Here is a 23,758-nt window from a genome sequence, read left to right as displayed (position 1 = left end):
GATTCTGAAATAAAAACTGTCTTATCTTTCTGTGTCTCTGCAGACAGGGAGGTCTGCTGGTGAATTTCCATCCCTCCATCCTCAGCTGTCTGCTCCCCCAGCTCACCTCCCCCAGACTGGCTGTCAGAAAGGTACATCTGACCTTTAAGTTATTATCCTTCACAACATTATTTTAAGAGCCAGTGTGTATTCATTACATCTGCCGTGACGTTTCAGAGGACCATCATGGCTCTGGGCCACTTGGTTATGTCCTGTGGGAACCTGGTCTTCATCGATCTGATCGAGCATCTTCTGACCGAGCTGGGAAGGAACGACAACATGTCGACCACCAGAACCTACATCCAGTGCACGGCCGCCATCAGCAGACAGGCTGGACACAGGATCGGTGAGACAGACGAGACACGCTGACTACCAAAAACATAAAAGTGACCAAATTCACATCAAGTGTTTCTTCTGGATTTCACTTTTATTTTCAGACAATCAACTAAAAATGTTTTTACTAACTTACTATGACCTTACTCTCTGTCTGTTCAGGAGAGTATCTGGAGAAGATCATTCCTCTGGTAGTGAAGTTTTGCAACGTTGATGATGACGAGCTCAGAGAGTACTGCATCCAGGCGTTTGAGTCCTTTGTTAGGAGGTAATACACGCAGTAATACTGCCAACATACTCTGATAGTCGTAGTTGCTTGTGTTTAACTTTCATGTTGTTATTGTTACAGGTGTCCTAAAGAAGTTTACCCCCACGTTCCCACGGTTATCTCTATCTGCCTGCGCTACCTGACCTACGACCCCAACTACAACTTCGACGATGAAGACGAGGACGACAACGCCATGGACGCAGAGCAGAACGATGAAGACTACCAAGGTACTGAAATATAAGTCGACACAAGTTGTAGCCAACTAGCATTAACTTGTTAACATGTTAAATACTGTGGGATCTTTTGTGGTTCGTGGCAGCATTTAATTGTTTTTTTTTTTATCCAGCAACTGAAGCTGCCCAAATCCACAGAAGGATTGTGGGTAGAGTTCCTTCAAAAACTACCTAGAAGAACTGATGCTGTTTTGAACGCAAACGGTGGTCACACCACATTGATTTGATTTAGATTTTTCCTCTGTTCACTCACTTTGCGTTTTGTAAATTAATAAATGTTATCTATTAACATATCTATTGAAAGCATACTTACTTTACAAGTCCCTCCCGTGGCAGAATTTGTTTTCCTTCATGGATAATCCATGTTTACCACTCAGCAGTGTGCCTATAAAAAGCTCGGCTGGAAAGTGCAAATGAAACTTAAGTCCTGCCTGTCACAGATTCCTCGCTACCTTTCTTTATAATGTGGATTCTGGTTTTATATATTGAGTTTAGCACAGCATTGCATGAGTTCACGTTCACAAACGGACGTGATCAGTTCACAAGATATAACACTGCCTATGTTGCCAAATACGGCATTGACTTAGCTTCAGTCACGTTACCATCAGTGACCTTTGCTTCATCAGTGACCTTAGCTTCAGTCACGTTACCATCAGTGACCTTAGCTTCATCAGTGACCTTAGCTTCAGTCACGTTACCATCAGTGACCTTAGCTTCATCAGTGACCTTAGCTTCAGTCACGTTACCATCAGTGACCTTTGCTTCATCAGTGACCTTAGCTTCAGTCACGTTACCATCAGTGACCTTAGCTTCATCAGTGACCTTAGCTTCAGTCACGTTACCATCAGTGACCTTAGCTTCATCAGTGACCTTAGCTTCATCAGTGACCTTAGCTTCAGTCACATTACAATCAGTGACCTTAGCTTCATCAGTGACCTTAGCTTCAGTCACGTTAGCTTCAGTAACAACATTAGCTTCAGTCACGTTACAATCAGTGACCTTAGCTTCATCAGTGACCTTAGCTTCAGTAACAACATCAGCTTCATCAGTGACCTTAGCTTCAGTAACAACATTAGCTTCAGTCACGTTAGCTTCAGTAACAACGTTAGCTTCAGTAACAACGTTAGCTTCAGTAACAACGTTAGCTTCAGTAACAACGTTAGCTTCAGTCACGTTAGCTTCAGTCACGTTACCATCAGTGACCTTTGCTTCATCAGTGACCTTAGCTTCAGTCACGTTACCATCAGTGACCTTAGCTTCATCAGTGACCTTAGCTTCAGTCACGTTACCATCAGTGACCTTAGCTTCATCAGTGACCTTAGCTTCAGTCACGTTACCATCAGTGACCTTTGCTTCATCAGTGACCTTAGCTTCAGTCACGTTACCATCAGTGACCTTAGCTTCATCAGTGACCTTAGCTTCAGTCACGTTACCATCAGTGACCTTAGCTTCATCAGTGACCTTAGCTTCATCAGTGACCTTAGCTTCAGTCACGTTAGCTTCAGTAACAACATTAGCTTCAGTCACGTTACAATCAGTGACCTTAGCTTCATCAGTGACCTTAGCTTCAGTAACAACATCAGCTTCATCAGTGACCTTAGCTTCAGTAACAACATTAGCTTCAGTCACGTTAGCTTCAGTAACAACGTTAGCTTCAGTAACAACGTTAGCTTCAGTAACAACGTTAGCTTCAGTCACGTTAGCTTCAGTAACAACGTTAGCTTCATTAACAACGTTAGCTTCAGTCACGTTAGCTTCAGTCACGTTAGCTTCAGTAACAACGTTAGCTTCAGTAACAACGTTAGCTTCAGTAACAACGTTAGCTTCAGTAACAACATTAGCTTCAGTCACGTTAGCTTCAGTAACAACATTAGCTTCAGTCACGTTAGCTTCAGTAACAACGTTAGCTTCAGTCACGTTAGCTTCAGTAACAACATTAGCTTCAGTCACGTTAGCTTCAGTAACAACATTAGCTTCAGTCACGTTAGCTTCAGTAACAACATTAGCTTCAGTCACGTTAGCTTCAGTAACAACGTTAGCTTCAGTCACGTTAGCTTCAGTAACAACATTAGCTTCAGTCACGTTAGCTTCAGTAACAACATTAGCTTCAGTCACGTTATTATATATTATGTAGTTTATTGAGAGAAAAAGTTATGGCGTTACATAAGCGTCTTTTGAGTTTGTTTTTTCTAATTACGTATTTTCACGTCTTATACTTTTACGACAAACTGTGACTTTCTTGACTTAAATTATCTTTTAAACTGACAAACATGTCCATGTTAGAAGCTGACTGTGAAAACTGTGAATACTGACAGCCGGTCTTTGTTTGTCCAGGCAGTGACGATGAGTACAGTGACGACGACGACATGAGCTGGAAGGTTCGACGGGCGGCCGCCAAGTGTTTGGATGCCGTCGTTTCAACGCGCCACGAGATGCTGCCAGAGTTTTACCGCTCCGTCTCGCCCGCGCTCGTCTGCCGCTTCAAGGTACCGTCAGTCTCTCCTGTCACGCCGTCACCTCCTCACTCTGCTGCTTTGGTTTCATCTCCTCATCACTCAGATCTGATATTTTAAATTAGTTTCGAAAGCAGCAATTTAAATAGATCTTTACTTATCTTAACTTCAGCCGGATAATATGACAAGTCTGCACCGGCCGATTGATTACTTTGCTCGCTACCTCTTGATTAAAGTAATTTCTTACTATTGATCGGACTAATGCGGAAACTGTTCATTGTGATTAATCCTTGTCTGTGGATCGGGCTGATGTCGACCTGATATATGTAATCCATACCTGTTGAACTGTCTGTAGGAGAGGGAGGAGAACGTGAAGGCGGATGTTTTCCACGCCTACCTGTCGCTGCTTAAACAGACCAGACCTGCTCAGAGCTGGTTGACTGATCCAGACGCCATGGAGCAGGGAGAAACCCCGCTCACCATGCTGCAGAGCCAGGTAAGAAACGGGGAAGGATTAATTAATGGATGGATGGTTGGAAAGCATATTTCTGTGAGCAAAACGTCTGAAAGTCAATTAATTTTAATTCTTCAAAATCGAACCTTAAAATACGTAAACAAAACTACTCACTGTAGCCTGCTGTTTTAAAGTTACATATTTGGCCAAAATAAATCAATGATTATGTGAAAGTATCCAAAAAAGCTTGTTTTTAAAACGAGAGTCGATATGAATTTAAGTGGAAACAAATAGTGAGGATGAATGTAAGAAATCATTTATTTTCAGTTAAAGAGGTGACAGTTGTAGTGAGGAACTGAAAACAGGTATACTATAAGTATATACTTAGTAAGTATAAAAATTTGTGCTGGGCAACGATTAAAATTTAATCCCATTTTCTTGTGATTAATCACATTATGTGCAAAATTGAATAATGAATTCTAAAGTAGTGTATTGCTCAATTTTAATTTAAATGTACAGCTATATACACAAAAGTGCAATAACGTGTGGTTTGCAAACACTGTTAGTCTGCCGAAACCTCCCTCCACTGCTTGTCTGGGTGATTTGCAGGGTGATCAGCATCCCGCCCCTCCTGTGACTCATGGTTTGACTGTGTATTCAGAATCAAAATAATAATAACTTTTAAAAAATGCGTTAACGTGCAATAAAACAATTGTCAGCGTTATTTAATAAATGCGTTAACGAGATAATAAGCCGTTAAGGTGCCCAGGCCTGATAAAAGTAAATGATCAGAAAGCCAGATTGGCATCATCGGGTTCAGGATACTGTTTTGTTTTTCATCTTTGTGTGGTAAAAATTGTTTTGTTGAGTAATTGTCCCTTTTTCCTAATTTTTTTTAAATAGTGTAGTATAAATAATCGATTAATAATTTAATGTAATTTTAAAAACTAAAACAGGATCTGGCTTCTCCGATGTGAGGATTTGCTGCTTTTCTTTGTTTTGTGTTGTTGCAAATTGGATATTTTTGGGGTTTTGACTGTTGTTTGGACAAAAAAAAGACATTTAAAGATGTCACGTGAACATTTTTTCAGTACTTTCAGATATGTTACAGGTAGAAGGTAATTGATAACTTAATCTGTTAGTTAAAGATAAATACTGTGATTTAGCTGCATACAGGATGTGTATTTATGTCAGAACTAAAACGAAAGAAGTGAATCAACAATTTTGATAATTAGTTGCATAAATATTTTTTTTAAGCAAACATGCCAAATATTCACTATTTGCAGCAAGTGTGAATATTTTCAGATTTTGTTTATTACATGATATTTTGGGGATTTGGACTGTAGGTCGGTCAAAACGAGACATTTAAAGCCTTGCTCTTGGATTTGGGAAAATTGTAACCTAACAATTGATCGAATAAAGTATTGTCAGATTAATTGATAAAGAAAACAACGGTTGTCGCCCTAATTTGTGTAGAAAAGTAGTATTTTATGAGTTGGTCTATTTCCCAGACTGTGATTAATCATAATTAATTATCTTCTCTCTGATTGTAGTTTTGTTTTTCTTCAGCAGATGTCGCTGTTGGAGCTTTAATTGGGTTCGCCTGTGTTTTCTCTGACAGGAAACCCACCGTCAACCGCAGAAATTGAAATTGAAGTAACTGTGGTGGTCTTTTCTCACACTCTCTCTCTCTCTGTTAATGTCTCTCGCCCCGTGCAGGTCCCCATGATAGTGAAAGCTCTTCACAAGCAGCTGAAGGAGAAAAGTGTAAAAACCCGTCAGTGTTGTTTCAACATGTTGACTGAGCTGGTGAACGTCCTCCCAGGAGCCCTGACGCAGCACATCCCAGTACTAATTCCAGGTAATACTACACCACCGCTACTACTACTATTACTACTGCTACTATATTCATTTCTGTGAACTAACAGACATTTGATCTGGATCTCTCGCTCTCAATATCTCTACTGTTGTCCTTTTAGCAGTATTGCTGTTTACTTAGTATACAATATTCTTAATAAGGCCTGTCACAATAACTTCTGTTTGTTGGACAATATATTGTCCCAGAAATTATTGTGTTAAACGATATTATTGTCATTTTAAGACCATTTTAAGACCACTTATATCACGGTAATATAATTGCAGAATATTGCAAGTACGCGCGTTCAAAGAGCAACTTATTTTTTATGCATAAGAATATTCAGACATTAGAATTGAAGTGTCAAAAAATTTAAATATCCTAAATAAATAAAACATAAATACAGTAAAACCAAACAACCTGCCCCTCTGTGCAGCTGCAAATCCTGCTGGAAGAGAGGTTTTCCCTGCTTGAATTTACTGACTTTTATTATGGTTAAGTAGGCTAGGTAGTTAAATAGTTGAAATTGTGTCTATTGCAGGGCGACACAGGGGTAGAGTGGATAGCACTGCGGCCTCACAGCAAGAAAGTTGCGGGTTCAAACCCCGGTCGTCCCGGCCTTTCTATGCGGAGTTTGCGTGTTCTCCCCGTGACCAGACTCTGATAAACATCTGGAGCTGGTCCTGGGCGCTGCCCACCGGCTGCCCACCGGCTGCCCACCGCTGCCTTGTGGGATGGGTTAAATGCAAAGAATGAATTTCAATAAAATGTCGTCGTCTTATTCTGTTGGTTTATGATCGGAAGTCTGCACAGGATGTTTTTATTTTGAAAATTGACCGGATTCTCTATGCCGTTTCTGTGTCTGATTTCCTGCTGCTCGCTCCCGGTGTATTATCTGCTTAGCAGAGCGCGTTTACGGAGCCGTTACAAACTTTCTATACAATCGTTGGGGGGAAACGGCAATTAAAACACGAGTAGCCTCGAGTAACACGTTATCTTGACCTGTCGCTGTCTGCTGTGTGTGCGGACGAGCTGCCTCAGCAGCTGCAGAAATACCTTCACTGTCCATTAATGATGTTTTAAAGCCTATTTAGTTTCTGCAGAACAAATGTAGGCTACGCACCATATAAAACCTAAGTCAGATGTTCACTGGATTGATTCTGATCCTTCTGCAGTGCCTGCTTTTCTTTTGATAGAATATTTTTATTTTCTCTAATTCTCTTGGTTGCTACTTGTCAATAAGGATCTCTGACGGGGAAATTATTAATTTCAATGTAAACAGATTTTTACTTTCACCCAGGCAGCTGTTATTTATTTAAGGAAACGATCATCTTTTCTTTTAGGCTCTTAAATTATATTTGTCGACTGTTAAAATGTCGTAACATCGGTTTGTTTGTTTTTCAGGTATCATCTTCTCTCTGAACGATAAGTCCAGCAGCTCCAACCTCAAAATCGACGCTTTGGCCTGTCTCCACGTCATCATGGTCACGCACCCCGCACACGCCTTCCACGCCCACGTCCCCGCCCTCGTCCCGCCCGTGGTGGCGTGCGTGGGAGACCCCTTTTACAAGATCACCTCCGAGGCTCTGCTCGTCACCCAGCAGCTCGTTAAGGTAGGAGAGTCAAACCTGCGGCTCTTCAACCTCTAATGTCACATGATGAGTTTACAGCTGCCCTTCGCTCTCTCCTCCAGGTTATCCGACCTCTGGACAGCCAATCGGAGGCCTCCGACAGCTTTGACCCCTCCCCCTACATCAACGACCTGTTCACCTGTACAATCAAACGCCTGAAAGCCGCCGACATTGACCAGGAAGTCAAAGAACGAGCCATCTCCTGTATGGGACAGATCATCTGTAACCTAGGTAACCGCCGTCCGTCAGTCACTGTGATGTGGCGTTAACTACGATGCAGCTTCCTCTTGGTTTGACCGGCTGGTTTGTCGTCTTCCCATCTTGTTGTGTAGGTGACCGGCTGCCCGCTGAACTTCCTGGAACGCTGTTGATCTTCTTAGAACGCCTCAAGAACGAGATCACCAGGCTCACGACGGTGAAAGGTAAGCCACGCCCTCCAGGTTCACGACTGTGGAAGCTGCACACTTGTAACCATGATACGGTGTTTTGTACTCTGTATTTGTGTTTTTTTTTTTGCGAAACACCATCTGGCTCAAGTGCATTTGCCCCAATTGTCACGCCAATTTTAACTGAATTTTGAGAAACTCTGCAAATAAAATGCAAAATAATGCTCGTTTCCATCCACCGCTGTGCAAATATTAGGAGTTGGTTTGTCAAGAACTGCTGCTGGAGCAGTTTTTTCAGTTGGACTGAGTTGACGTAGTTAAATAAGCTGCACACAGATCTGCTGTTTCTTGTACGTCATTTATTTGCTATGTGTTTTCCATTGTTTTGCTTTCATCAATACGCCAACTTTTCCTCCTCCTGCCAAACATATCAACTCAATATTTGGTGTAATTGTCAAGAAATGAACTGTTTAAATTTTTAATAATATAATCGATAAGCTCCTGGCGTGATCTCAGCTGCTCTTTGGTAATTGACTGGTGACTCGGCACCTGACTGAAGTCCGATAGTCAACAGAAACTCCAGTTGTTTCTGTTATTTCCCTGCGGTCTCTCTAATTTTTCCTCTTCCTCTGTGCGTTTTATTAAGTAGATACATGAAGCCCCGGGACAAGAATACATCTTTCACACAAGTTGAAACTCGTTGAACTCATTTGGTTGCACCACACCGGGCTAGTTTGTGTGTAATCGTGTCTCTCCACGGACCTGGCATGCCATCGTGCTACTATTTGTTGCACATTTGTTTGCCTGAAGCTAAAACTCCTGTTTACATTGGACATCTGAACTGCAACAGCACAGTCTCTGATCTCACATCTCTACAATAACAATTTTTAAATGTATGTGAATGAAAGTGAGCAAAGGCAGTATTTTAATAGATTTTGGTCCTATTTTATGACTCAGCAGATGCAGACTGTTTGATTTGTTTTGATGTTTCAACTGTAATGACAAAGGCCTTTCATGTTTTTACTTATTTGTGCCGACACGAAGGCAAAATGTGTCAAAATTAAAATGTTGGCTTAAAATAGACACCAGGTTTTTCCTATTTCTCTGAAGTTACTCTGATGTCCTCATTGTTTCCGTGGCAGCTCTGACGCTGATCGCCGGCTCTCCGTTGAAAATCGACCTGCGGCCGGTGCTCCCCGACGCCGTTCCCATCCTCGCCTCCTTCCTCCGCAAGAACCAGCGAGCCCTGAAGCTCTGCACACTGGCCGCTCTGGACATCCTGCTCAGAAACTACAGGTAACGCTCACACACACCTGTCGGCCACAGCTGTCAGCACCCCCTCCTTCCTGTCAGTAACACTGCGTTTAAATGTGTTTCAGCTCCGCGGTGACTCCCGTCATGGTGGACGCCGTGCTCGCCGAGCTACCTCCTCTCATCTCTGAGAGCGACATGCACGTGTCTCAGATGGCGCTGAGCTTCCTGTCCACGCTGGCGGTGACTCACCCGTCCTCACTCGGTCAGCTGAGCGGAGGGAACATCCTCCAGCAGCTCATCGCGCTGGTTCGATCCCCGCTGCTGCAGGGCGGAGCGCTCGCCGCCATGCTCGACTTCTACCAGGTACAACGGGAACATGGGTTTTATTTGGGGTTAGCCACCAGAGATCACCAGAATAGTTAAAGCGCTGGGAGGAGGCATTATCAGGGTTCTCAAGCGTCCTGGAAAACCTGGAAAACAGGTGACCAATTTTCCAGTCATAGAAAACACATGGAAAATGAAAGAAAAAGTAAAATGTCTTGTGTTGTCCTGGAAAATTATTTTAACATTATGTTGTGGCAGCGTTGTGAACAGCCCCCCGACTCACATCACATGTGTTTTAAGTTATTGCGGCACACAGCAGCTGACATGCTAGCAGACAGGGCTAGGGCCCGTGTCCACCAAAGCGTTTTTTAACAGCTGAAAACGCCTAGCTGGGAGCGCTAGGGTGCGCTTTGGAGGCGCAGCGTTTTTTTCCCCGAGACGCTGTATGCTATGATACATAATTTCCGTGGAGGTGGCGTTATTCTCGCCCCTCCTGCACTGTGATTGGAAAAAGTGAGAGTGACGAGCGCTGCGTTTTTCCCAAAGTTGAACATTTTTCAACTCTCGACGACCGGAAAAAGACGCTCAGCGCCTCGTCACGCTGCTGCTGTTTTTACCATGCTGTAAAAACCCGGTGCTCCCATTGCAATGAATTGAAAAAAGGGCCCTTAACCTCCTTCGGGTTGCTGTGCGTTGCCACCACCAGTCCACTAGAAGGCAATGTTGCAAAATAACTACAACGGTCCTACAGAACACAAAAAGCTTTTCAAAAGAAACACAAAAAAATTACAAGGGCAATACTATTAAAAAATAACAAAATTAAAACAAGGTGAGATCAATTTGTCATAATTTCTACGCATGTAATAGATGGTTTCATAGATACGTTATAGCCACAGACTGCAAGACTTTAAAATTAGAGGAGCATGTTAATGTATGACATGATGGTCTGTGATACCAGCTAGTTCATCCCTGGAAATTCCTTGAAAATGATTTTCAGAATATTTGGGAACCCTGAAAATGTTTTTGACTTGTATGTACACACGCACGTCCGTCCATCCAACTTCATGAACTCGATATCTCAGGACCGCCTTGAAGGAACTTCATCAAATTTGGAACAAACGTCTTGGAAATTATTGATAAATTGTCTCAAATAAAGGCCTGGTTTCCGCTTCAGGTTGGGTTAATAAAACCCCTGATTGTTTGAGATTTATTCCTTAAACATGAATAACTGTGTGTTTTCAGGCTTTGGTCGCCACCGAGACTGCTGGTCTGGGTTACATGGACCTGCTGAGGATGCTGACCGGTCCGGTTTACTCCCAGAGTGCCGCTCTGCCTCACAAACAGGCCTACTGCTCCATCGCTAAATGTGTTGCCGCTCTGACCAGAGCCTGTCCCACCGAGGGCCCCGCTGTGGTCGGACAATTTATCCAGGTAACCCACCTGTCTATCCTACGTGTACCGTAGCTCCGCCCCTGCCCAGATTAACGTGAGGTTAACATCTTAGAGTAGGTGTCAAATAAAGTTTTTGTCCCTGACTGATAGGACGTGAAGAACAGCCGCTCCACAGACTCCATCAGACTGCTCGCTCTGCTCTCATTGGGCGAGGTGGGACACCATGTGGACCTCAGCAACCAACCAGAGCTCAAGACAGTCATCCTGGACGCTTTCTCCTCCACCAGTGAAGAGGTAACGCCCGTCATTCAGATCCAAGCTTCAAGCGAAATGCTAAAATGCTGATGTTTAGAAGGAATACTGTTCACTTCTTAATTAGGCAAGTCATCCACATTCAGTGTTTTCCTTCCATTTCTTTCTCTCTTCCTGCTCAGTTGAATTGGCGAGTGGAAACGCGTAGTTTAATAATCAATCTTTGTTCATTCAATATGTGCTCCTTTCTGACTCCCAAACCTAAAAAAATAACCTGCTCATGTTGATCGGTTGTGTGTTGTGTCCAGTCTTTTGGCGCATTTCTATTCAAAGCAAATTAAATGTTTGTGTCGCTTGAGTGAATTTGATCTAAATGATGCCGAAAGAACTACAACTTGATGCCAACTTGTTAAACGTATGAATTCATTCTTTGTCAGGTCTGTCAGCACGATGACAAGGAAACAACTTTTAAAATGCTTGTTTTCTGAATGGAGTTCTGATCCATTAGTGCCATGCTAACTTGTTTCACAGTAAAGTACGATAGTTTGAATTAAGTAACAGACACACATTTTCTGAACTCAGCAGGTAGTTCCACTTCCTCGCAAAATTTTCTCCAAGCAGCCTCCTGTGTCGTCCGTTTCTTATACATTTGAGAGAGAGAGATCTCTGAAGCAGTAGTATCACAGAGCTCTGGGTTCCCACTGAATGGATCGCTGCTGAGAAGCACGAGTTGAGATGAATCAACTTTTTAATCACAAAAATTATGGTTTAAAAAGTCAATTTAATAAAAGCAATTAACTCTGAGCTCCTGCCGCCTGGAAAAGGCTCATTATCGGAGCAGAATCTGGTCTGATTGTGGGTGTTTATTTGTCCAAAAGCTTCACCGCCGCCCCCAGCGCTCTCCCACACAGCTCCCAGTCACTCAGCAGCTGTCGGCTGGCGAGCAGAGACTGTGTGCCGCCACCATTAGGATGAAGAGATGAAGACAGATGATCTGTGAAACTACAAGTCTAATTCCATAACGTGTTGGTGGACGTTAACCTGTGTGTCTCTCTCTCTCCCCGCCTATGTGTCTTTCAGGTGAAGTCGGCGGCCTCCTATGCGCTGGGCAGCATCGCTGTGGGGAATCTTCCGGAGTATCTGCCCTTCGTCCTGCAGGAGATCTCCTCCTCCAAGAGACAGTACCTGCTGCTGCACTCGCTCAAAGAGATCATCAGTAAGGGCAGCTCAGAAACTTTGTCAATAAACGTGTGTGTGTTTGTCTGCATTGGTTTTAATGTGCGCGTCTGTGTTGAGGTTCGGCGTCTGTGTCCGGTCTGAAGCCGTACGTGGAGTCTGTTTGGTCGCTGCTGCTCAAACACTGCGAGTGTCAAGAGGAAGGAACCAGGAACGTGGTGGCCGAGTGTCTGGGGAAACTGACGCTGATCGATCCCGAAACGCTGCTGCCACGCCTCAAAGGATACCTGCTGTCAGGTAATCAATACTCTGATCATTAATCAATAAGCGCTGCTGCCACGCCTCAAAGGATACCTGCTGTCAGGTAATCAATACTCTGATCATTAATCAATAAGCGCTGCTGCCACGCCTCAAAGGATAGCTGGTCTTGGGTAATCAATACTCTGAATAGTAATCTCTTAATCTTGCTGATCGATCATGAAAGCTAAATTTCAAACCCAAAATCCTTTTTGAATGGATTGATTTGGTTGGGAAATGAAGAATAATCAATACATGTGTATAGTAAGAGAGAGTTCCCTTATGTGTTGACAGATAATCAATAAGATCTGTACATGTCTATGTACCTGATTAGCCTGTAAGTAGGTTTATCAATCAATCAATAAATCTTTACACCCTTCTGCTAATGGGACTTATTGATTGTTGAAGTTTTCCTGGAAACGGTGAATCTGTACTGGTGAAAAAAAAAAAAAAAAAAATCAAACTTCAACCAATAGGAACGTTGAAATTTTGTATAAGTCCCGCCCCTCTGCTGCTCCTATCGAATCAAACTGCATCTCTCTCCTAAATCTGTTGCTCATTGGTTTACCGATCAGAATGTGTGAACCAATAAGTATGTAGATGAAACATTTGTTGGACCTGAAGCAGTCATCTGATGATTGATGACTGAAATATGGATTACCGATTTGTTTCTGTGTGTGTAGGTTCGTCGTACGCCAGGAGCTCCGTGGTAACAGCAGTGAAGTTCACCATCTCCGACCAGCCACAACCCATCGACCCACTGCTGAAGAACTGCATAGGTAAAAATGTATTTTATTGATCACAGATTACAAATACATCAGCCTCATTAACCTTAAAGAAGACCTATTATACTGCTTTTCCAGTCCTATATTGTAGTTCTGTGACTCTTGTATGGAAGCTTTGCATGATTCAAAGTTCAAAAAAATATTTTTCTTACTGTCCCTTGATATGTAGGCCTTAATTTCAGCGTCTGTCTGAAACAAGCTGCAGATGCTCCTGTCTCTTTAAGGCCCCCCTCTTAAAGCCCACTGTCTTCTGATTGGCCTAGACCATGTTACCAGGCTATTGTTGTTGCTGGGCGGAACAGGCAGACTGAGCGTTGTTGTGCCGTTGCTATGGGAGCAAATGACCATATATGGAACAGCAGCTAGTCTTGCTCCGTATTAGGTAGAACGGGAGCCCTTGGTAGAAAGAGCAGTTCAAAACAGAGCGATGAGAAAAGGAGGAAATCTGAGGTTTTGGCTCACAGGGATTTCTTATAAATACTTTAACCTCATTATTTGAAGCTTTGACCATGTTTAACCTGAACATCCCACGTTGTAACATTGTAGAGAAGTCATAAAATGTGGAAAAGCATAGTAGGTCTCCTTTAAGAAGGATAAAAATCTAACTTCTCTGTCTCTTGATTTGTCTTTGTCTTTTTTTTTTCTCAGGTGATTTCCTGAAGACGCTAGAGGACCCGGATCTGAACGTACGCCGTGTTGCCTTGGTAACGTTCAACTCCGCCGCCCACAATAAACCCAGTTTGATCCGAGAGCTGCTGGACTCTGTTTTACCGCAGCTGTACAACGAGACCAAAGTCAGGAAGGAGCTGATCCGAGAGGTGAGACAAACTGGATTACACCTAAATATTTAAAATCACAGATACATCAGGGAGACGGGTGTTTGTTCTGCAGTGTTTCCCGGTAGATGTTTGACGGCGTTTTGTTGTAGGTGGAGATGGGTCCGTTCAAACACACGGTGGATGATGGTTTGGACTTGAGGAAGGCTGCATTTGAGTGCATGTACACTCTGCTGGACAGCTGCTTGGACCGGATCGACATCTTTACCTTCCTCAACCACGTAGAGGACGGCCTAAAGGACCACTACGACATCAAGGTGCGACCACATACTACTACTACTAGTATTTAACTGCTATACCTTTTCAAAAGTATTGATTTTCAGTGTTTCCCATTAATTAACGAGACCATGGCGACCCACCACAGTCTAATTTGTTTCGCCACAGTTTCAAAATAAACCGAAAATATTTTTACACATCTCATTATAACATTAGACTTCTAACGTTGTGAGCTCGTACGCTCACACACTTTGGCATTTGACTCGAGACAACCACTTTTCTTTTGAAGTAACTACGGTAACGTTAAAGGTCTATTTCTGTCATTCGTTTCTGAGAAGGCGATGAAGCTAGCCACACCTACATTTGGAGTGCACACGTATTCAAGCCTTTATGGTAACTGAAGCGGACCAGAGCGAGCTGACAGGCAATAAACAATTCCCTCAATTATTTTCTTGATTATTGATGTATTAAAGGATAATTACGGTGTTTTCCAACCTGCACCTTATTTTCCCATGTTTTATTTCCCTATATGATTAATTGGGACAACATTTTTTGAAACTGGTCCAGTAATGAGCGAGTGTGCTGCATTCGACAACAGTGAAACAAGGCTGCCATAGAGCTTCTTCTGACTCTGACAGACTCAAATTGTTATTACAAATGTCTGACAACACTATGGACAGGATCCCTGCAGAGAGAGTTAGTTCAGAGTTAGATCCTTTTTGTTTAACGAGAGTCAGTCACTACATCAATCTCATCAAAACCTGCCAGACTCCCTTGACAAAAACAGTAATTTTACCTCACAGAACACGGGGGTTGCTGGTCTATCGCTGCTTTGTTTGTGTTATTGTGTGACTTTGGTGTTTTTTAAAGGGTTAAAATGTAATGCCAATCTGAGCCTATCGATGGCAAAAACACGCACTTTAGTGGGAGAAATATATATTTCAAGTGTTTAAGACTGAGAGCTAAGCGGCCTTCAGATTTTTCCATCTTTGTTGAAAATATTCGGTCAGTGAAGGAGATTATTCGGTTTGCGCAACCCCTGAAATACCCTGTCAATACTGTTGACCTGATCCGATTAGGGATGCAACGTTTACAGATTTTGTTGGTACGATTATTGTCAGAGAAGAAGAGATATGTAAGTATTATTAATATAAGAGGAATATTAACTTTTATCCACCAGGGGAAATTGTTATAAAGGAGGGGAATAAAGTGAACTGTTACTGTCATTAACTCTCATCCGTACATGTGTTTTAGTGAAAATGTGAATAAGAAATTGAGTGCAGTGTTAACTGAAATGCAGTTAATTGGTAGCCTGTAGTCCTGAAAGTCTATAAGCTCCTGATGTTTGTTAGTGTTTGACACCAGGCAACAGTTTCTCAACTTTGTTTTTGTTTTCTGCAAGTTGCCACAGTTTCGTTCCGTGCAACAGAAACAGTCGGTGTTTGCGGAGCCTTTACGATTAACCGTGACGTTTTGCAGCGCGGTTAATAGTGAAATCCGGTAATCGCTGCATCCCTAGATCCGATCAACCTTCGTATCGACTGCTTCCACACCTGGTACCAGGCGCTAAGTCTGCTCTGATGCTGCTGTTTCCAGATGCTGACGTTCCTGATGCTGGCCAGGCTGTCGTCCCTGTGTCCCAGTGCTGTTCTGCAGAGACTGGACAGACTGGTGGAGCCACTGAGAGCCACCTGCACCACCAAGGTACACAACACTACACAAACACACACATGCTCCACCAGCATCACATGACAAAGGCAGTGGAGTTTCTATAATGTCTTCTGAGCATCTTTGTCAAGTCTCAGGTGAATCCTGAGGCTCAAAAGACGCTATCAGCAGGATTCGTGTCTCGGCTCTTTTCTCCTAACTTTGTGGAATTTATACTTAAAAACAAACGTGCTGTCTGTTTCCACATGTTTGATGCCAGTTTATGGTCTGCAGATATTTTTGTTGTTTCTGTGTTTCCAGCGATGAAAGAAATACTCAGATCTTTTACTTAAAGTAAAAGTTGTGATACCAAAGAAAAAATACAAGTAACTGCCCGGCATTCAAAATGTACTAAACGTTCAATAGAAATGGTATTAAAATATACTTAAAGTAACAAAAGTACTCATCCTGCAGACCGGCCCATTTCACATTAATATACAGTATATTTTAGTACTGGATTATAATTATTGATGCGTGTTCATCACTTTAATGTTGCACATGGTAAAGGTGAAGCTCATTTTATGACTTAATAATGCTTGGGAGTTTCATTAGTTGATTTTTGTCAGTAATTGTAGTCTGGAAAAGAACTAATGACTAATGTCAAATAAAAGTAAAAAATAAATTTCCTCTGAGATGTAGTGGAATTGAAGTATACTTGAGGACAGTACTTTAGTGTATAACTGATTCTCAGTCCCAGGATCTACTTTTTAAGGAACTAAAATTTTCCTTCAGCCTGTTTTGTGTTTCCACAGCGGTCTGAACATCTGCAAAAATTATCCAGCTGACGATGTTCTTACTGTGACGTACGCCTGAGCGTCGGAGCAACGTGATTTCTAAGGAGCTTTATTACCTGTGGCAATCAGCTGTTTGTTTTTGGAGAGGAGGAGACAGACGTCTGCTCGTTGTAGAAACCTCCTGACTGATGAAAACTTCAAATAACTCCGGAACCAGTATTTAGCTGAGCTCCATCAGCTGTTAGCCGTAAGATATTAATCTAATGCTCACGTGCGATCTCAGGCCGACGTCGGCGAGTCTTGTGCGTGCTATCTGGGTGTTCATTGTGATTTATTGGTTTGCAAATGTCACAGAGGCGAGCAGTAGTAGCAAAACAGCCGACATGCTCAACTGAAAGTGAGTAGCCTCCACTCGACCATTCAGAAATGCACTGCAAGGCAAGCCCCACCCATGAGCAACAATTATAAATGAACGTCAGATTTGAGTGGAATATAATGAAAAACTACAGGCTGTGCTTGACCATTAAAGCAGCTTATTTTGTGCGGGAGCATAATGGAGAGACGCACGATAGAGATCGTTACACATTTAATAACGAACTGGATAAAACCATCAAGTTCATAAAATAACTCCAGCACAGGAAAGAAAGAAACGCAAACATGAAATCACGATAGTTTTTAAGGTTATTAAAACATATCCACTCACGTCTGTGTCTGCCTGAGCGTCGGAGGAACGGGATCTTTAATTTGTTTGTTTGGCTCTGTGTAGAGATGAAACGATTCACTGTTTAACGGTAAAACATGGTAAAATTCCCGACAGTTATTACTGTACACATTTTAATTACCATTATAACCGGTAATTATTATTATAATCTCACAGCAAACACTGTCCAGCGTCACCCAGAAGCAGGCGCGCATTTGCAGAATGCAACGTGGGTTTGTTTGGGTCAGTGACGGTTTTTCAGTCACTCTGAAGTCTGGTCGTATTTTTATTATTATTATTTTTATGAGAGTGCTGAGGGAAACTTGATTGGAGAAAATAACCTTATAGTGAACGCAGGGTGAGTTAAGTTTTAGCTTTGGTTTGTCTCTCTGACTGAAACTGAAGCTCAGTGTTGCTGCTCTTGTAAAAACGCTACACGTTGTTCTGTGTGTCGGTAGAGTCTATTCGTCCGCTGCACATGAGAACACGTTATGCTGTTTAGTCAACCAACCAGCATATCTAGAAACGCTACAGACTCCTCTGTATTATGTCAGTTTTGGGGCTCATTGCAGTTACTATCACTGTCTTCTAAAGACTTATTTCTTTTCATGTAATTGTCCACGGGGCCATTATATTACCTATAAAATCTTGATAATGCACACTTTATGATTTTTATGTTTACAAAAGGTAATTACTGTTTTTATTTTTTAAGCAAACAAAATGGCAATTTTATTTGCAGTTTTCAATAGAAAACTTGTTGAAATGGTTTCAGTGTGCGTTTCAGTACATTTGAATCTTTCTTGGCACATTTTTACAACACCGTGATAATTTTGGTATAATCATGATATGAAATTTTCATCTCTAGCTCTGTGTAAAAACCTCCGGACTGATTAAAAACTTAAAACAACAACCCCTGACCCAGTATTTAGCGTAACTCCATCAGCTGTTCGCTGTAAACAAAACCTTTAATGCCGACGTACGATCTCAGGCGGACATCGGCGAGACTTCTATCTATCTGCTTTATGACTGTTGATTGTGATTTATTGGTTTGCAAACAACGGTGGAAAAGAAGAGCAGTCGGAGGAAAACGGCCGACATGCACCCACTCAGAATTTCACTGCAAGGCCCCACCCGCCCAAAGTACCGGTACTTTTGGAAAGTACTCCTATCCCCACATTTATTTTGTTTTTAGTTTTACTTTTATAATTCTATATATTGTGCCGAAAATTGGAAGTGAGGTCATTATAATAATTGATACCTTATTAGCGCACAGCCTGAAACGTCTGTGTGTGTATGATGGACTGTTGTTAACGATTCAAATTAAGAAAAGCTAAAAATAGATATAATAGATTTTTGTTTTCTTTATGCTTTTAGTAGAATAAATTTCTCTTTTTAATGTCGACATTTTGAGCGGACGAGTACAAAAGTGTCCCGTGTCTCTGCAGGTGAAGGCGAACTCGGTGAAGCAGGAGTTCGAGAAGCAGGACGAGCTGAAGCGGTCTGCGATGCGAGCCGTCGTGGCACTGCTGACTATCCCCGAGGCAGAGAAGTCGCCGCTGATGTCAGAGTTTCAGTCCCAGATCTCGTCCAATCAGGAGTTGGCGGCCATCTTTGACTCCATCCAGAGGGACTCCAGCACCGCCAACATGGAGTCCATGGACACCAGCTAAAGAGATGGACAAAACAAATTCCCCACGATGCAACGTGGCACCACCCCGCTGCTGGAGCGCTAACCCTGCAGCATGTTTTCATGACAACAGGACCGCACACACACTCACACAAACACACACACACACACTTGTAGTGACACACACACCCTCTCCAGCGATCGATCGTTCCATGATGCATTGCACTGAAATCAGCTGTTGGAAAAGAAAGGAAGAAGACGGACGTACGGCTCGCGCACACGGACAAAACGGACAAAAACAAAGAACAAAAAATAAACAAAACAAAAAAAATTAATTCCAGAAAAATAAGTTCCATACGAGGCTTGGAAGCTCCTCCCACTTCCTGTTTGTTTTTCTAGCGAGGTCATCTGATTGGCTGATCTCCCTGTTCATCATCATTCTTTTTTTGTTTGTTTCTCTTTTTTTCTTTTCGTTATTCCAGAAAGTTCCACAGGTACTGTAACCTGATTGGCCGCTGCTGAGTGACTGACAGTTGGCGTGTTATCAAAAAGTGACCAATGGGAAAACGGCCTTTTCCTGCCTGAGGCTGTGGTGACCAATTGGAGAAGGGGCTCGCTCTATTTTTTTTTTGCGAATGATGACGAGGGGGGTGGGCGGGGGTGACGACGGGTGGCGGGGTTTTACTGTTTGTGGACCAATCAGCTTCTTTGTTTCCCCTGATTCAATAGACCCGCCCTCGACCCCCTTCACTCCTCCTGAAGGAAGGAACGAGGGGAGATTATTGGACCAGGTCCGACCTGACCGGACCGGACGATACTAACGTCCTGTGTGCAACGTTAACGCAGTGTGTAACACAATGCAACCATATTCTTGAACCCCCCCCCACCACCACCATGTCAGCCTGGCTGCCCCAAACCAGTTTGGTTTACTGTACTCTAGTCTGGTTTGATCTGGTAAAACCGGGTCTTGTCTGGTTTAATCTGGTCCGGTCAGGACGATCCACAGTTGTTTATCGCCCAAGAAAAATAAAAAGGTCCATTTCTGCCTGCCTTCATACTCTGACTCTTACTTTCTTTTTGTATCTGTAGTGTCAAACAAAGTGATTTTCAGACGTGTGTGTGAGGATTTCGGTAACTTTCTGTGAGTTTTTAGGACTCGAGACAAAAATGATCAACGCAGCTGCAGCAGCAGTGGATGTGACATGGAGCTCATGGAGGCGATTAAGGGGATAGTTTCTCCAAACTGGGGGAACGCTGCTCGCCATCTACTGCAGGTAACACACTGATTATATAAGTACCTCCAACCTAAATCACAACATAGGTTGTTTATACACCCCAAAACGACACACGAGCATTAAGTACCTTACATCACACGACAGTAAACATGTGGTTAACGTTGTGAAACCACTGTAGTTTGGGCATGTGTAGACGCCAGCGACTACTTGGTTTGTAAGTCACATGACAAACGTCAGTAACGGTATAAAAGGGGACTCAAACACACCTCTCCTGTGTGAAATAGTGGGGTTTGACCCGTCCAACCACACCATCCACCGCCTGACTTCCTCCTTTGCTACCGTTATACAGCAAGTAGAGGTTGGTGCCCCAATAAACCTAAATATGGGTTGTAATAACGTGCTGCGCTTTTCTATTGAGGACAGTCTCATACTCTATCTCATGCAGTCCCACTTCAAAAATCCCAAACTGTCCCTTTAAGGTGCTTTAAAGCCATACTGCACTTCATATTCAGTGTGAGTTCCCCAGGATATCATTATCTCTCATGTGCTTCCTGAATAAATGTCCAGAAATGCGCTTAGAAATCAAAGAAACTGGAGAACTTGCCAGTGATTGTTGTCTGTACATACATGAGGTCACAGAAAACAGGAGCTGCTAAAATATCAACAAATGTTGGCAAATAAAATGGAGAATAACTCACTTTATACCCGCTTTGTTAGCATTTAGCTCAAAGCACCATTGTGTCTAAGTACAGCCACCTCACAGAGCTGCTAAATGCAAGATGTACTGGAGGTATCAAAAGTACTCAGTATTCAGAAAAATAAAGTTTAATATTATATGTCCTTTTTATTGTTCAACTCTTACTGATTTTATTGTTGTATTTGGTCGAGTCTGAACTAATTTGAGCTATTTTAAATATAGTTTGGTAGTCAACGTTAAAAAATGTACCATTTTATTTTAAGTCTGAACTTAGTGTGTAAATAATATAAAGTAAATAGGAACTTAAGCTGTGAAATGTATATAGTATATTTCTCTCTGAAGTTCATTGAAGTATGAAGTATTCAGGTAAAGTTCAAGTACTTTAAATTTGTACTGAAGTTGAGTACTTTCCACTTCTAGCTCATGCAAGTAAAAGATGTGATATTGGCAGTAGTTGAAGTATAATTTGTAGCAGCAGAGGGAGCCAGAATACTACAGTAACTGTATACATTGATTGAAAGACACTCTTCGCCCTGAGCTTAGCTTGACAGGCTCTACCAAATGAGATGTTTCAAGACTCTCCTTACCTGAGAGCCTGTATTCAGGGTCCAATAAGCCTGCAGAGCTTTCCACGGGTAAGAATTAAATAAACAACATCCTGTTCACAGTAAGAAGCTCAGCCTTGATTGGCTGTTTTAATGAGGCAGAAACTCGTTAGCAGGCAAACAAGATGAATGACGCTCGTTCATCTGGTCTCCTAGCAACAGCTGAATTGATGAGTTTGGTATTGCACCCAGGCTGATCATTGACATGGTGATGATCTTTTTCTCCCCTCTTTTGAAGTTCAGTAATATATTCTGGCCTGATGGACGGATGCTGTTAAACCCTCTGTGTCGCCGTCACTAAATCTTTTTAAAACGGAAAAGACTTCATAAAGAAGTAAAATAAGATGCTTGATGTATATTTAATAAAATCTTTCTATCCTAAAAGGTTCAGTGTGTAATATTTATATATAGTACCTATTGACAGAAATGAAATATAAGATCCATAACTATGTGGTGTATAAAGACCTTACATAATGAACCGTTATGTTTTTATTACCTTAGAATGAGACATTTCTCTCTACATACTTACATGGAAGTAACCATGTTGTGCCGCCATGTTTCTATAGTAGCCCAAATGTATGTTTGAGTATGTTTCGTCACTACGTTGAATATGTAAGAAGAATAGGCAGAAGTAGTAGTAGTAGTTGTTGTAGTCGTGTGGTTTATTAGAAGTAAGAAGTGACATTTGGACGAGGGAAAGGGAGGGAGTGAGTGGTGAACTGATGGTGAACTCCTCCTTAAATCTTTATTGCAAAAAGAGGAATAAAGTGTACATGGGACATAAAGAAGTATACAGAACAGTGTACAAATATACGAAGAAGACACAAACAATGAAAGGGGGGTTCCCCAGGAAAAAGGGCAATACTTTATTTCTGTTATAATTCTATTCATAAGTAGCAAAGGGACAGAATGTATAATGTAATGTTAGTTTTAGAGGTCCCTGATGTGAAAAAGTTTGAGAACCACTGGTCTATAATTATATAAAGATATTAAAAGAGTACTATATGTTGACAGTTTTAGCATTTTTGTTGTTGGATTTAGGAATTAAATTGAAATAATGTTCAACCTCCATGGAGAAAAAGTACAAAGATTTTTGTGTTGTTTTTTTTTTTACTGCTGAATTTTACAATTACCATTAGAATTGATACATTTATTACAAAGTACTTATTTCGTCCGAGGAGCAAGTGAATGCTCAGCTAGTCATTTGTTGCAGTTCGAAACCCTCACCTCTAGATGGCACTAAAACTTACACACTGAACCTTTTAAAACGACAACGTGGAAGCGGTCTCCTACAGAGATCCATCAACTGAATCTGCAGCTTCTCTGCTTTATGGAGCTTTATAGCGGCTTTCGGCTCATTGTTTATCTGTCCAGCTGCAGCTTTCCCCTTCTGGTTCCCCCTCAGCACTTTTATAGCAGTGTTTTCAAAGAGGAAGCTGCAAAAAAGCCGCTGTACACGAGCTGCTCAGCAGCAAACGGGAGAAAAAGAGGAGCTGGTGAAGCTTGTAGAGCGTTGAGCAGCTAAAGAGCCAGATATTTCCCTCAGGAGAGCTGGTGGAGACCAAACACAGAGCTAACAGAGAGAGAACACTGGACTCACATTCATAAGGTGACACCTCCTCATGAACGATCATGTTTTACAATTCTATCCAGCTTATGATCCTATCAACTAAATGTACCATATAAAATACAATCATTGGCATTTTTGTGTGTTTTTTTTTTTTTTTTATATATATATTGAATCTTGTTTATTTTATAAGAAAATCTTTAGCCAAAACAAAAGTAGATCGAACGACAGAGTAATAGAACATGATACGACTAGGTACACAGGGCTATATATTGAAAATATAAAAATCTTTATGCATTTACATGTTTTAATTGCTTTACTATACTTCAGACCATCCAATGCTTCAATATAATGTTTGATTTCCATTTTAAAATATTGTATTTGTTTCTTTTTAGACCATTTATATTTATGAATGTAATATTTTCCATATAAGATAGTTTCAAAATATATAGCCTAGTGTTTTACAATCAATATCAGTCTCATCATAAAATAATATAATGTCTCTCTTTCCTAAATTAATTGCTGAACCAGTCAGCGTCTTAAAGAAATACATAGTTTGACATTAAAATGAAGGCGCACAGCAAATATAATCCATGTGTTTTATGTGTTTTATAATGTTTTTTAGGGATCCTCATCCTGTAGCTCCACATTCAAAATAAAATACTACACTGTTTGCACTTGAACTTCAAACAGTAAACGATA

At 41.7% G+C, this 23,758-nt stretch overlaps 1 protein-coding gene and 1 long non-coding RNA gene across 2 annotated transcripts in view; one reads left to right on the top strand and one right to left on the bottom strand.

Moving 5' to 3' along the window:
- Window positions 1–20,009, top strand: part of cand1 (cullin-associated and neddylation-dissociated 1) — a 31,616-nt gene extending 11,607 nt beyond the window's left edge. Inside the window, exons 6-26 of the mRNA XM_038708104.1 lie at window positions 44–131; window positions 217–385; window positions 535–640; window positions 722–867; window positions 3,208–3,359; window positions 3,682–3,822; window positions 5,500–5,641; window positions 7,040–7,248; window positions 7,329–7,497; window positions 7,599–7,688; window positions 8,795–8,948; window positions 9,032–9,269; window positions 10,473–10,661; window positions 10,773–10,916; window positions 11,955–12,090; window positions 12,171–12,347; window positions 13,031–13,126; window positions 13,781–13,950; window positions 14,061–14,225; window positions 15,781–15,888; window positions 18,771–20,009. Coding sequence (XP_038564032.1) covers window positions 44–131; window positions 217–385; window positions 535–640; window positions 722–867; window positions 3,208–3,359; window positions 3,682–3,822; window positions 5,500–5,641; window positions 7,040–7,248; window positions 7,329–7,497; window positions 7,599–7,688; window positions 8,795–8,948; window positions 9,032–9,269; window positions 10,473–10,661; window positions 10,773–10,916; window positions 11,955–12,090; window positions 12,171–12,347; window positions 13,031–13,126; window positions 13,781–13,950; window positions 14,061–14,225; window positions 15,781–15,888; window positions 18,771–18,995 — 3,214 coding nt within the window. The 3' untranslated portion in view covers window positions 18,996–20,009. The remainder of the gene's footprint in view (window positions 1–43; window positions 132–216; window positions 386–534; window positions 641–721; window positions 868–3,207; window positions 3,360–3,681; window positions 3,823–5,499; window positions 5,642–7,039; window positions 7,249–7,328; window positions 7,498–7,598; window positions 7,689–8,794; window positions 8,949–9,031; window positions 9,270–10,472; window positions 10,662–10,772; window positions 10,917–11,954; window positions 12,091–12,170; window positions 12,348–13,030; window positions 13,127–13,780; window positions 13,951–14,060; window positions 14,226–15,780; window positions 15,889–18,770) is intronic.
- Window positions 877–2,595, bottom strand: LOC119895186. The gene is made up of 3 exons (XR_005443042.1): window positions 2,191–2,595; window positions 1,600–1,743; window positions 877–1,455 (listed from the first exon to the last, which is right to left on the bottom strand). It is a non-coding gene; the product is annotated as an uncharacterized LOC119895186 (long non-coding RNA).
- Window positions 20,010–23,758: the final 3,749 nt, after the last annotated feature.

The sequence above is a fragment of the Micropterus salmoides genome, unplaced genomic scaffold (assembly GCF_014851395.1).
Source record: "Micropterus salmoides isolate LMB-PRFRI ecotype aquatic unplaced genomic scaffold, ASM1485139v1 Ms_hic_scaffold_9, whole genome shotgun sequence".
NCBI lineage: Eukaryota > Metazoa > Chordata > Actinopteri > Centrarchiformes > Centrarchidae > Micropterus > Micropterus salmoides.
Note: the sequence above shows the minus strand (reverse complement) of the source record. Positions and strands in the feature narration are given on the sequence as shown.